This window comes from Ambystoma mexicanum, chromosome 5q, assembly GCF_040938575.1.
Source record: "Ambystoma mexicanum isolate Mex_15411 chromosome 5q, UKY_AmexF1_1, whole genome shotgun sequence".
Classification (NCBI taxonomy): domain Eukaryota; kingdom Metazoa; phylum Chordata; class Amphibia; order Caudata; family Ambystomatidae; genus Ambystoma; species Ambystoma mexicanum.
The window spans coordinates 1,267,678,123-1,267,690,900 of NC_090933.1; the positions used below are offsets into that span (position 1 = coordinate 1,267,678,123).

At 50.2% G+C, this 12,778-nt stretch overlaps 1 protein-coding gene across 1 annotated transcript in view; it reads left to right on the forward strand.

Annotated features, from left to right (window-relative positions):
• Positions 1–12,778, forward strand: part of TONSL (tonsoku like, DNA repair protein) — a 612,770-nt gene that overhangs the window by 320,848 nt on the left and 279,144 nt on the right. The window contains exons 16-17 of the mRNA XM_069621801.1: positions 5,044–5,167; positions 5,958–7,042. Coding sequence (XP_069477902.1) covers positions 5,044–5,167; positions 5,958–7,042 — 1,209 coding nt within the window. The remainder of the gene's footprint in view (positions 1–5,043; positions 5,168–5,957; positions 7,043–12,778) is intronic.

A 12,778-nucleotide genomic window follows, 5' to 3' on the forward strand; every position in this document is an offset into this window, starting at 1 on the left:
GTGCACCAGGTAGATGCAAGAGGACATCATCCCCAGGAGGGACTTGATGGACCTCACCCTGGCCACGTCCGTGGCTATCATACGCTGCACTTTGCCTAGAATGGTCTTTGTCCGTTCTTCCGACGGGGCCGCCAGGCGCCTCACTCTATCGAGCTTCGCTCCCAGAAACAGGGCCACCTGCGACGGCACCAGGTGGGACTTCGGGTAGTTTATGGCGAATCCCAGGTTTGTGAGTAGCTGGACGGTCCTCTCAGTGTGTTTGACGGCGAGTTCCCTCGTCCTTGAGCAGATGAGCCAGTCGTCCAGGTAGGGGTAGACGTGAATCCCCTGCAGGCGCAGCCGCGCCGCCACTGGTGGTAGGCACTTGGTAAAGACCCTGGGGGCCGACTTCAATCCGAGCGGCAGTGCTCTGAATTGGTAGTGGCATCCCTGGACGACGAACCTGAGGAACTCTCAGTGACTTTTGAGGATGGGAACGTGGAAGTATGCATCCTCCAGGTCCAACGACAATAGAAAGTCGCCTTCCTCCAGCTGTCCCAGTACATGCTGGAGGGTGACCATCATGAACTTTTGTGATCTGATGTATTTGTTCAAACGACGAAGGTTCAGGATGGGGCGCCAGCCGCCCGTCTTCTTCCTGACGAGGAAGTACCTTGAGTACACCCTGGAGCCCCGGAGCCTTTTTTCGGGACAAGCTTGATGGCGCCTTTCCTGAGCATCGCCCGTACTTCCAACAGCAGTTGCGGGACATGATTTTCCTTCCTGGACACAGGTGGAACGTGAGGGCACTTCTTCAGGAATTCGATAGTGTCCTCTTGCCACGGTATCCAGCACCCAACGGTCGGTGGAGATGGACTTCCACACGCCGACGAAATTCGTCAGCCAGCCTCCCACCGGGGTGCTTGGGTGGGGGCCCCGAGACCACGGCCGGTTCAGTCCTGCTTGGAGGTGGTGGCCTTGCCGCCCTGGCCACCTTGCCGACGGCGGCGAGGCGCTCCCTGCTTGCCGCGACCCCTGTAGGCCTCCTGAGACGAGGAGCGTGCCACCTGGCGGTAGGACGACGAGCCACCGCTGGATCCCTTGGAGGCACCCTGTCTGCCTCCAGAGCTCCGAAAGGGCCGTCGTTGCTGAAGGGCTCCTAGGGCGCGGGCCGTCTCCGTTTTTATGGCTTGGAGGGACTCGTCCACCGCCTTCCCGAACAAGTTGCTGCCGTCGAACGGCATGTCCAACACCCTGGTCTGGACGTCCTGACGGAAGTCGGTCGCCCGGAGACAACCACGTCGTCGTAGGCAAACACCGTTGCCCAGCTGGCGGAACCCGGTATCGGCAATATCGGTTGCCACCGTTATGGCGTGGTCCGACGCCACCTCGCCCTCTTGCAGTATTTCCAGGGCCTCAGACCTCTTGTCGTCCGGCAGGAAGTCCAATATGGGGGCCAGCTTAAACCAGAGCTCCCTGTCGTAACGGGCCACGATCGCCAGGGCGTTTACCGCTTTGATCGTCGTCGCCGCCGACGAAATGACCCGCTGCCCCATGGCGTCCAACTTCTTTCCCTCGCCTTCCGGCGGGGAATTCGACGTCGAGGCTCCTGACCCCGCCGCTTTCTTCTTCGCCGCCGCCGAGACGACTGAGTCTTGCGTTGGCTGGGCCCTGAGGCACAGGGGAGCGGTTTCGGGGACCCGGTACTTCTTCTCGTACCGGTCCCGTTTGGCTGGTGCCGTGGAGGGGTTTTTGAGAGCCGACAGGCCCTCCTCCCAGATGTCATCGATTAGGGGCACCGCGATGACCGTCTTCCTCTTGGCCTCCCGGCGCTGATAGAGGAAACCTTCCTTTTTCTGCTCCTCCGGGCAGAGCTGGAACAATTCGGACGCCTTGGCGATCATGGCGTGGAATGAGCCAATCTCGTCGGGCGGCGAGGCACGTGCGACGGGAGACCTGTTCCGTCGTCGTCGCCCTCAGAACCCGTCGTCAAGCCCAACGCACCTTCATCTCCCGACTCGTGGGAGGATGAGGAGGGAACTGTAGGCCTTACGGGGGCGAGCAGAGGAGAGGGTTGGGTCCTCCGTCGTTTGTTCTGAGGACTTCCCGACGGGCCAGGTTGCGGGTCCTCCGGCCTGGGCCGTGGGAATCTCGTCCTTATCTCAGAACATAAGGACTGGATGGCAGACAAAATGGCCGCCGAGCCATCCTGAGGCCTAAGACCCGGCTGCGCCGGAAGGGAAGGCCGCTCTTCCTCACCATCGTAGTCTTCCTCGGTTATCTCCCGAGGATCTTCCTGACGGGATCAACCTTCTCGAATTGGACTTCTAGGTTCCTCACGGCCTCGGTCAGTTCCTCCTCCGAGGCTGACTCCGAGCTCGAGGAGGGCACCGTGCCCCCCCTCGCTTCTTCCATTATGGCGGCCACGACGATGGGCTGAAAAGAGGATTCCCTCCTTGGCGGCAGGGAAACTCTAGTCCCGGAGGCAGTCTCCGCTGGCGGTGTCTCTGCCGACTTGGCAAGAGTCGCCGCGATAGCCTCGATAGAAGCCTTCGCCTACTGGGTAGGGGCCTTCACCACCTTAGGTGCGTCCCGGGCCTTCTCCCTCGGGGGAGGGGCGAAGCCTCGCTCCCTCTCTTCCGAGATCGGACGGGGCTTCTCCCGAAGCTTACCCGGGGTCTCGGACTTTCTCTTCCCCGAACCGGAGCGTTGGCTCCTAGTTGACGGTGCCGGGGAAGGTGCGCCCTGCCTGGCGACCGAAGAGCCCGACCTTTCGGCGCTCCCGGAGCCAGCGGACTCGTGGCGCTGGCCTGGTGTTGGGCCCCCGTCGCCGGGGCACCCGCACAGGACTTAGAAGCCCGCTCGGACCCTTTCTTCTTCTTCTCACCCGTCGAGCTCTTCTCCAACCAGCTTGCGAGACGGGATCGACGGTCCCTCATGGTCCGCTCCGACAAGTTCTTGCAGAACTGGCAGTCCTTCTCTACATGAGTCTTGTCCCCATGAAGACAGTAGAGGCATTGCAAATGTTCGTCTTCCTTAAACACATTCTGCAGCCCGCATCCAGGGCAGCTGCGAAACAGCTTGGGTCCGGGCGACAAACTCGCATCCTGGGCCATCTCGAAGTAGGCCGCGAATCTTCTGGAATCCTCCAAGAAGTTGATTTGACGAAATCTTCACCCTTGAGGGGCGTAGGAAAATCCTGCAACGGGTAGCCGTTAACGGGAGTAGAAACGGTGGAGCTTGAGGCTCGATTAACCGAAAAAATGTGAAAATTCACCTGAAAAAGCACAAAACATGCAGTAAAAGCTCGAGAGCTAAGCACGAGGACTCCCAACACTTGAACGTGCGGTAAAAATCTGAAGATGGCTGCCAGAGGCGGGGCTTAGGTAGAGGGCAGTCATTGGCTGTGGTCAGTATGACGCAGAGATCAGTGATTGGTTACTGCTAGGAAAGACAGATCAGAAACAAAACTGATACTGATTTTTTCTTTACCGAGGATTCCCAGCCTGACGACGGGGAATATTCATGAGCATGTGAATCCATGCCAGACCCATGCTGGAGAACAACAGTTACAGGTAAGTAACTTGTTCCTTACATGCCTATAATCATCTTGCTGATGCTTGTATCTGCTTAGATTCGCATGGGCCCATTCCTTCCTCCCCTCGTTGGGAGTATGTGAAATTTTGTAGACAAAATAATCTGTTTTAAGTATTGTTTATCACAATTCATCTCATTCAACTTATTCACAATAAACTTCATGCTACCTCAGGTCAGGGGGAAAAAAATAACAATCTTTAGACTTTGACACGTGAAGGATCATGGGTACAGCACACGTCACGATAGGGATAGTATTACAAGCAAGCCCCATCAACGTCCCTTTTTCAAAATCTTGTAATACTCTGCACCAACCACTAGATGTTGGCTTATGCAAAGCATGTGAATCTAAGCAGATACAAGCATCAGAAAGACCATTACAGGTATGAAAAGTTTGTCATATATTCCATTACACCAACAATGTTATGGTGGGTTTAAAAAGGGTTGACAACACCCTTTCACCTGAAATGTGAAAGGAGGATAGTCCATTTGTGCAAAGTCACACATCCTACAACACCACCTAGTAGCCATTGTTGGAGGTGCACCTCCAGTTCGGAGCCACATCAGCAAGGCATTCTGGGTATGCAAATTAGCCCAAGTGCAAGTCTTTTTCTCCAGTAAATTGTCATTATCTTGGAGGGAGTGCTATTTTATACATAGCTTAATCAACCCATAACAGACATTTTGCAAAATGTCAGGACAACTTCATACCTGTTTAAATATGTGAAGGCAGGCGCTCTGTTACCAGTCTTTAGCTTCTCCTAACGCATGTTTTCATGACTTCATCAATCTTCAGGGAGGCTGAGTTTCTGTGTTTTTTCAGGCGGGTCTGCATTTCTGTTTCTGGTGTGACAAGTTAATTAGCTCTGAGCATTCTGGTACTTGTATTTTTCGCACTTGATTTTGCTGGCAGGTGACTGGAAACAACTCCCTCCATAGCGCAAATCTTCCCCTTGATGGGGGAGGGGGAAAGCCATGGTTCTGGCTCTCCAATGTAAGGCATGATGGCCTTGTTGCACTGCCTTGTGAGCCCGGGACTCCTGGAACAATGTTTAAAGATGTGAAACAACTTCGTACCTGGTTTCACCCTTATTAGGTATCATCAGTGCAGTACAATCCTGACAGCCTTGTTGTTGGTGAAACCAGGTGCAATTTTGTTGTACGCCCTGGCTACTTCACAGAGAAAAGGTCTTTTTACACCTTTCACAAGAGAGAAATTTTAGGTGTAACCATTTTCATTCCACTGATGTGAGAAAAAAACAAATGCAACCACATTCTGAGGTAGTATCCAACCTGTTGCTTCCATTTAGTGAAGATCCTTACATTGGAGAACTGAATATACAGATAAATAAATTGCCATGTTTTAGGATCCAATGCCTGTATCTTTGTGTTGATGCCTGACCCAGAGCAGCTATATCATGACATTAGTATGCACATTTAATACTAACTGACTCCTCTGTTTCCCCACAGGGTGAAACTCCACTGGGTAGCCTTCAGGAGTGGACAAAGATGTATGGCAAACACCTAGATCCTGAAACCACACAGAGACGGAAAGAGACAGAGAGACTTCTGAAGGAGGCTGCGTCTGGCAGATGTAAGCGAATGATGTGGCAGGGAGGGCTGATGCAGGAGCCCTAAACCATTAAAAGATGGAGGCATTAGAGCTATGGAGAAAATGTAGATCCATAACATAAATAATATTATTAAGACTGCCACCAGTTAGCTGTGGCGAAGGTGGCTCCAGAACACAGTGTCACACTGATGGTGGGGTTAGAAGGTTTCTCAACTGCCCAGAAGGGAGCATTTCTTATACGCTAATGCAACTTTGGCTACTGAGCACAGCTGCGCACTAAGCAGCAGAAGGCACACGTTATTGCTTAAAATTGGGGGATAGTTGTAGGCCAACACTGCCACGAACAAGCAGCAATTTAGCAGCTGTTTGCCTTTGTGGTGCAGGGCATCAACTGGGTAGTGCAGCCCAACTGTGCATATGTGGGGGTAAGGTGATGTTCTGCCTGATGCAATTTAAGGAACTGGATCTTGCGTGGCAGGGTTTAAAAGGCTTGTTACTGAAGTGTGAGAAGATGATGGTCCTTGGGTAGGTGAAAGACACCACTGCTTTGTAAAGGAGGCGGGAAGGGTAGGAGAAATGGGTTTGCTCATCTGTGTGCCATGGCAGAATTTGGATTAGTGATGGCAGGTTGAAAGTGTGCCATCTGCTGACATATTTTGGGAGAAGAGGTATACTGCTGGTATCAGGCGAAGGCCAGTTTTGCCAGCCTAGCCTAGGGTCTGTATATACAACTTCTAAGGTAGTTGAAATGTTCTTTTAATTCCTATTGCCAATTTGTCTTGGCTGGTTATAAACCTGCTTTTTCTTCTAGTTCATCAGGTTGCAGAGCCTCCATCACACTTCCAGGACAGTGAGCTGTTTGATGCAGAGACCTCACAACGCCTGACTCCGCCACTGCCCCGTGCTATGCCTGTGGATTGTCACCCTGCAGAACCAGAGACCAGGAGACCACGCCATGACAGTGGGGAACCTCGTAAAAAGTCTTTCCGCTGTTTGCGGACACCAGTGAGCAACTCTAAGAATTTTGCATCCAGGCACCACAGCGATAGTGAGGAAGAACTCGGCAGCGATTGTCCCTTATCTGCAAGCTCTGGGAGAGAACATTCATTAGAGGATGAATGGGGGCCTGAAGAGCACCAGGATGGCTACATGACTCCTCTGAGACCAGTCAAGAAGCGGGCTCGGCTGATGGATCTTAAGTCATCAGCTGATACAGGATGGACTCATGATCCTAACCAACTGAACATCCAAGAGAATCGGGCCAATTTTGCCAGTAGCAGCAACTCTCATTTGGAGTTATCTGGCCATCAAGATGTAGATATAGAATTGCCCAGTGGTGGGCGCACGGCATACCAGAACACTATCAGAAGCCTAGGCAGTGCAAAATCAATGCGCTTAACTGAGACTTTAACAGACACACCCACCCTGGCGCTTGATCCCAGAGATAGGCTGGCTCTGATCCCTGCTGACCAGTATATTTCTGATGATTGGTTGGAGGATGACCTTGGACGAAGCCATCCTAGGAAGAGGAGTCGGTGCGACCCCTTAAGTCGTCTTGAGGAAATGGCTGAAACCGGGACTGACAGTGATGATAGCGACACATTCCCCCCTAGAGAAAGGGCAGCCCTCCAACGTCCTGCCAGCCGGCCGCTCTCTCTTGGCAAGAAGCGTTCCCGCCAGACAAGGCTAACGCAGATAGTTGACAGAACAGTGGTGGGACGGACAAAAGGTGGTTCTTGGAGGGACAGTGAAAGGGAGAACACATCTATACCAAGGGCTACTGACCGTATCAGGCAAACCCCAGCACTGACCAGCACAAGGGTTACTGATGTTGGCATCATGCAAAGCCAAGCTGTGACCAGCCTGGAAGGAAATCGAATGGAGATAAATGTTGTGGTAAGAACAAGCACAGAAACACAGTTCAGGTTAATCCACTGCCTGCTTCTCTTTCCGCCCACCTTATTCTATTCTCCTTCATACCCATCTTCTGTTATCTTGCTTGCTTAGCTTGTCCTGGTCATCCCGAACCAGTGGCTGTATTTTATTGCCAATAACCATGTAAAAAGTCTGAATATATGTATGTTTCCCTTTTCTCTGATCTTAGTGGCTCTCCCAACTCATTAATGTGCCTTTTTCTAATTGCTTTCTGACATTCTTCCTGTATTCCTCTTTGCCTGGCTTCAAGGTAGCAAACCACCCTTATTCATTTATGTATCAGAGGGTAGGCCCTATGAACAATTCTTTTAACAACTTTTTTTGGGTCTTTATCGACTGCGAAGATGGGTTTCCAGAACCAGCTCTGTGAGATGGTTCGGAGAGGCCACAGATTAATCAACACATCACTCTAGCCAAACTCTATCAAGGTAACGTAGACTGAGCAGTAAGACAGTCTTCAGGAAGTATGGGGCTGGTGAAATAGAGTTGCCCACAAATAAAGCATCCAAATATAATGGGCAACCCAGTAGTACATAAATGCTAATTTATCAGGCCTTTTTCTCGAAGCAGGTAAAGTCGAAGTCAATCATTTGTCACTAAAACAGTCTGTACACAGTTGCTGGGTAGAAAAGCTGTGCATTCACATCATTAACCATACACCCTTCCTTATAGTACACGACCACAGTAGCTTCAGCAGTCCTTCCCTACCAGATAAGCAGGCCTAGTGCCTCAAAGGAGTCAAAGTTCCAGTTCAGTTCCTGAGTAGGAAACAGTAAGTCTTTAAAGTCCCTCTAGAGCAAGCATGTGCAAAGCTAATAGGATGAATTCAATTGTAGAATAAAAGCAACTTAATGGTTTTAAAAGGTAAGTAAAATCGCTACTACACCCCAACGGAGAGGGCCTGAAGCTCCTTTTGATCAGACCCATTCTTATAATATTGTGCATGACAGCCTCTGCACCACATCTGCCCAGTAACAAACATACCCCTGGCTGGAGTAGGGACTGGGACCAGACAGTCCCAGCCCCCACATCTGGCCAGACGTTCAGATCGCCACTTCACCCAGGAAAGAACTTGCCTTCTCCGGCTTTGGATCTTTCCTAGATTCACATGCTGCTTGAATATTCCCCGTTGCCGGGCTGGGAACCCTCAGTAACATTAAAGCAGTTTACATTTAAAATTTTAAAACTGCTGTCACTTTAGTGCTTTATTAGTCATGTTTTGTCATATGTCCCCACAGTCAATTGATGGGTCTCCCTTACCACATGTTCAGTGTTGGGAGGCCTTAGAAAATATTTCATTCTCCATCTATTTGTTGATTGTTTCTTTATTTTAGCTACTGTTTTTCCAACTCCTACGCCTGTCGGTGGTGGTCTTACAGCTTCGTGGGAGGATGAGGAGGGAACTGTAGGCCTCCTGAGGTACCTTTTTGGCTCGTTCTCCTGAAGGCCATGGAATTGTGTCCTTGAAGGTATATCTGACACCAGGAAGAAAAGCCTTTTCAAGGCCTATGCTACCTGTCACTTGAACGTTTATGTAGTGGATCTTCACAACTGCCTCTACTGTCTTTATCCTGATCACAAGATCAAGGACTGAACCATCTGCCAGTCTTTCACCAACAAGACACTTTGGGACATTCACCAGAGTTTGGTTGCTTGGTTAGACGATGGTTCTGGAGCCTTTGATACAGCGCCTGTCCGTAGCCATGCTTGCCTCAGGCAGAGCAGACCCCTAGAGCGTACCTCCTCATCCAAGAGGTCATGGTGCCATGATGACTCTTCCCATGGTAAAAGAGCTAAAAAGGGACATATGAGCCAAGCTCTGGCTGCCACCTCGTCAACGACAGCATTGACAATCCCGTCAGTGATAGTATCACGAGCTATGCCGGCTTCTTCCTTCTTTAATGAAGCGGCCGTCTGTCTTCTACTCGGCACACGTGTTTGGCAAAGAAGCACTCTTCATCACCACCTGCTGGCCCATCCATGATGGCCTTGTTTACGACCCCGATAAGGCATAATCGGGTCAAGTCTTCGAGACCCGGTCTACGGTCCCATCGATGTCTTTGGCTGAACACCATATTCCATCGCCGTCTGTGACCACTATGACCACCTTGTCAATGACAAGGGTGCATTTTTCTTTGTCGATGGCTCTGAGAGGGGTTGCCACTCGGGATTCAGACTTTGTTTTTGGCCTTGCCAAGGCCTACGCATATATAACCCTCCTGCTGTGCTCGAACCTTCTATGCTCCTTCCTTGGGACATATTACAAGGTGAATTTTGAGTGTGAGTAAGGTGTGTTTCCTGACATCGATGACCGCTATGTAGATGTATGATAACATGCCTGGCTATTGTAGTTGAACTCCTCAAAAGGCTCTCTGTTTGGCAATGGAGGGATCCAGGTTGTTTGTCTTCAATACAGGAGTGATCCATGCTTCCTTAAGAAGGCAAGGAACATTGCCTTCAGCAAAGGGGAGGTAGATCAACTTAGTTACCCATGGGGCCAGAACCTTCCTGCAGTCCTTGAAGATACAGCTGTCACCGAGGCAGGAGGTTGGTTTCATATTGGCCACAATCTTACAGATTTGGTCTTCAGAGCAGTGTTTAAATTCAAATTTGACAGGGACTTTTTTGTTTTGTATGAGTAGAGTGCTGAGCGGGGAAAAAGAGGAGTTCTTGACATTCAGACTCCTCCTTTGTTTGGCCAAAATTGCTTCTTGATAGAAAGTGATTTTGGACGAGAATTTGTTATGGACCATTTGGCACCATGCAGAACCTATTTGGCGCTGGTTTGCTCTTGGATTTGTACTCAAATTCCTTCAAGATTGAGAAGAGTTCCCTGGAGCTAGATTGACCCAGAGTAATCATGTTATTAAAGCTGGTTGATTTAGCCTCAACAATTGCTAATTTAAATTGTTTCACTGCTTATTTATAGAGCAGGAGGGTATGAGGGGAGGGATGCTTCGGCCGGTCCCTTTCTTCCGTCCTTTTCGAGCATCTGAGTGACAAATAGTTTCGTTAAACCAAGAATATTTATTTGATTCAGGTTTCACTAGCTTAGATTTTTCGGCAGCAAAAGCCTCAATAACATTGTTGATAGTTGTGGTGAGACTAGAAGCAATATCGATGCTAAAGGAATCCAGAGGAGATAGCCTAGCCCCCAGTTGCACTGCTAGTTTCTTTGCGGTAATGTTTTTAATATTTCTGGGAATTTTAAAGTGTCTTGGTCCAGAGTCCAGTCTCATTGGGGCTTTTGGGAGGAGAACGGTAGGGTTCACTAAAAAGTGATCAGACCGGGGACATTGTGATATGGTGGTGTTTTCAGCCGATGGATGATGTGTTTGTATCCAATCAAGGGTGTGTGTCCCCTCTATGGGTAGGGTCTCTGACCCCTTGTTTGAATTTGATGCTTCGTAATGCAGAGAGGAGGGACATCTCTTGCTTATCGTGCGGATCATGAGCCCGAAGATTGAGATCACCAAGGACAGTGACTGGAGAATTTGCTTTGTGATGTTAAGAAAGCTGGTGAATTGTTACTCAATGAAAGGGGTATCTTCAGGTCATCAAAGCGGACACTGATACCGACCGTTCCCTGGGGACACTTCAGCAATGGCGTCAGTCCTTTCGGTCAGTCAAGACACAGTTCTCAAGCATGTCCTGTGACTACAGGCCCTCATATCGGTCACAGTCTTACCGGTCCAACATCTACGCCGTCTTGGATAGCTACAAGGCGAAGTCCCAATCCTTAACACGGGGAATCAGCGCCACAACGGTTCCTCACACACCAGGGTCCAATTCACCAAACAGACCTGAGCAGGCTTCAACGCTCCTCTCCACTTTCGCGCCCCAGTGGGATGGTATATCTTCACATTCGTTAGGCAGTGGTGTTCCGTCACCGCGGACGAGTGGGAGTTGTTAATCCAGCAGGGACATAAGCTGGAATTCATTGGGTGTGTGCTGTCAGTGCCTCTCTTGTAAAAGGTTGAAAAGCACTTGCCATTCCTGCTGCACAAAGTTCACTCCCTCCTTTCCAAGGTGGCGATTTAAATCGTCACGTTCATCAACGTGGGCAAGAGGTATACTCGAGATACTTTCTCATGAAGTTGTAGTATGGGGGCTGGAGACTGGTTCACTATCTGCATCTCCTCAAGAAATTCCTGGAGACTCCGACCTTCAGGATGGTTACCCTCCATCACAGCCTAATCCAGCTGTAGGATGGAGATTTCCTTTCGTCTTCAGATGTAGAAGACGCATACTTCCACGTCCTGATTCATCTACGGCAACAAAGGTTCCTAAGGTTCACCGTCACAGAACAGCACTTTCATTTCAAGCCTTTGGCCTTCGGCCTCCAATCCGTACCAAGAATATTTACCAAATGCCTAGCCCTGGTGGAAGCACATCTCTGTCATTCAGGGTACACGCTTACCTGTACTTCAATGACTGTCTGGTTTGGCAAGAGTCTCTTCCTGTGGCTTTTCGACATAGAGAGACCACAATCCCTTGCTTAACATTGCTGGGGTTCTCTGTCAACTATGCAAAATCCAGCTTGACACCTTCTTAACGCGCTCTCTTCTTGGGTCGTCTGGACAGGCTGGTTTGCATCGCTAACCCATAGCATAACAGAGTGAAAGCCATTCTTCAAAAGACTCTCCTGCTTTCGCAAAAGAGGTCTGCGTCAGTCTGCAACCTGACGTCCCTGCTGGGAATGTCGTCATCCTGCATCCCCCTGATCCAGCACTTCAGGCTTCGGATGAGGCGTCGCCAGGAGTTTCTTGTTGGAAACACGTTTCTGGCTCTTGGGAAGACAAGATCCTGTTCAGGTGCTCCTTCTGCGACTCTCTGTGCCTGTGGATGCACCACTCAAATCTTACCCAGGGGCGCCCTTCCATCTGCTGCACTATCAGGTCAGTCATGACGGACACATCTCTGGAGGAATGGGGTGCTCACACAGGCCACCTCTATTCCAGAGGCTTCTGGTCCCAGGCGGAAAGGAGTTCTACATCAAGGTCCTGGAATTGCAAGCTGTGTTCTGGGCCCTCAAGTGCTTTCTACCACAACTTCAGGCCTGGGTGGTCCGGGTGTTTACCAACAACACAGCTACAATTGTTCATATCTGCAAGCAAGGTGGCACCCGGTCCTCAGTTCTGTTGAAGAAGGCTCAGGCCCTGTGGACTTGGGCATTAGCCCACAATCTCTTTATTCGATTACTCCCTGCCAGGAATGCACACCACCGTGGCGGATTCCCTCAGCAGAGAACTGTGATCCTGGCACAAGTGAACTTCTCGAAGGAAAAAAGGTTGTATAGTATATCGTCTCCAAACTGTTGTGAGGTCCTAGCCAAGGCCCAGGCTTTCTCAACGGTTCGCTGCTACAAGAGCAAGTGGAAGTTTTTCTCCATTTGGTGTTCTGGTCGAGGCCGCTTCAACCCTTTCAGTGTGCAAGCTCAGGATGTCTTACCATACCTTTTTTGTTTTGGTGCGGGTCAGTCTGGCCCATTCACATTCAATGGCTTGCCTTTCTCCCGCAGATTCCTCATCTGATAGATATTCTCATCCAGCTTTGTTGCTTTGGGAACATTTCGGCAGGGAGCATAGTGGACCTCGACTCGGCCATCGATTGTTGATCCGTCTTGCTCAGTGCTCGATCTTCGGCTCGGGACGTGACATTAGGCGTATATATATACCACGTCACTACGCCCCATAC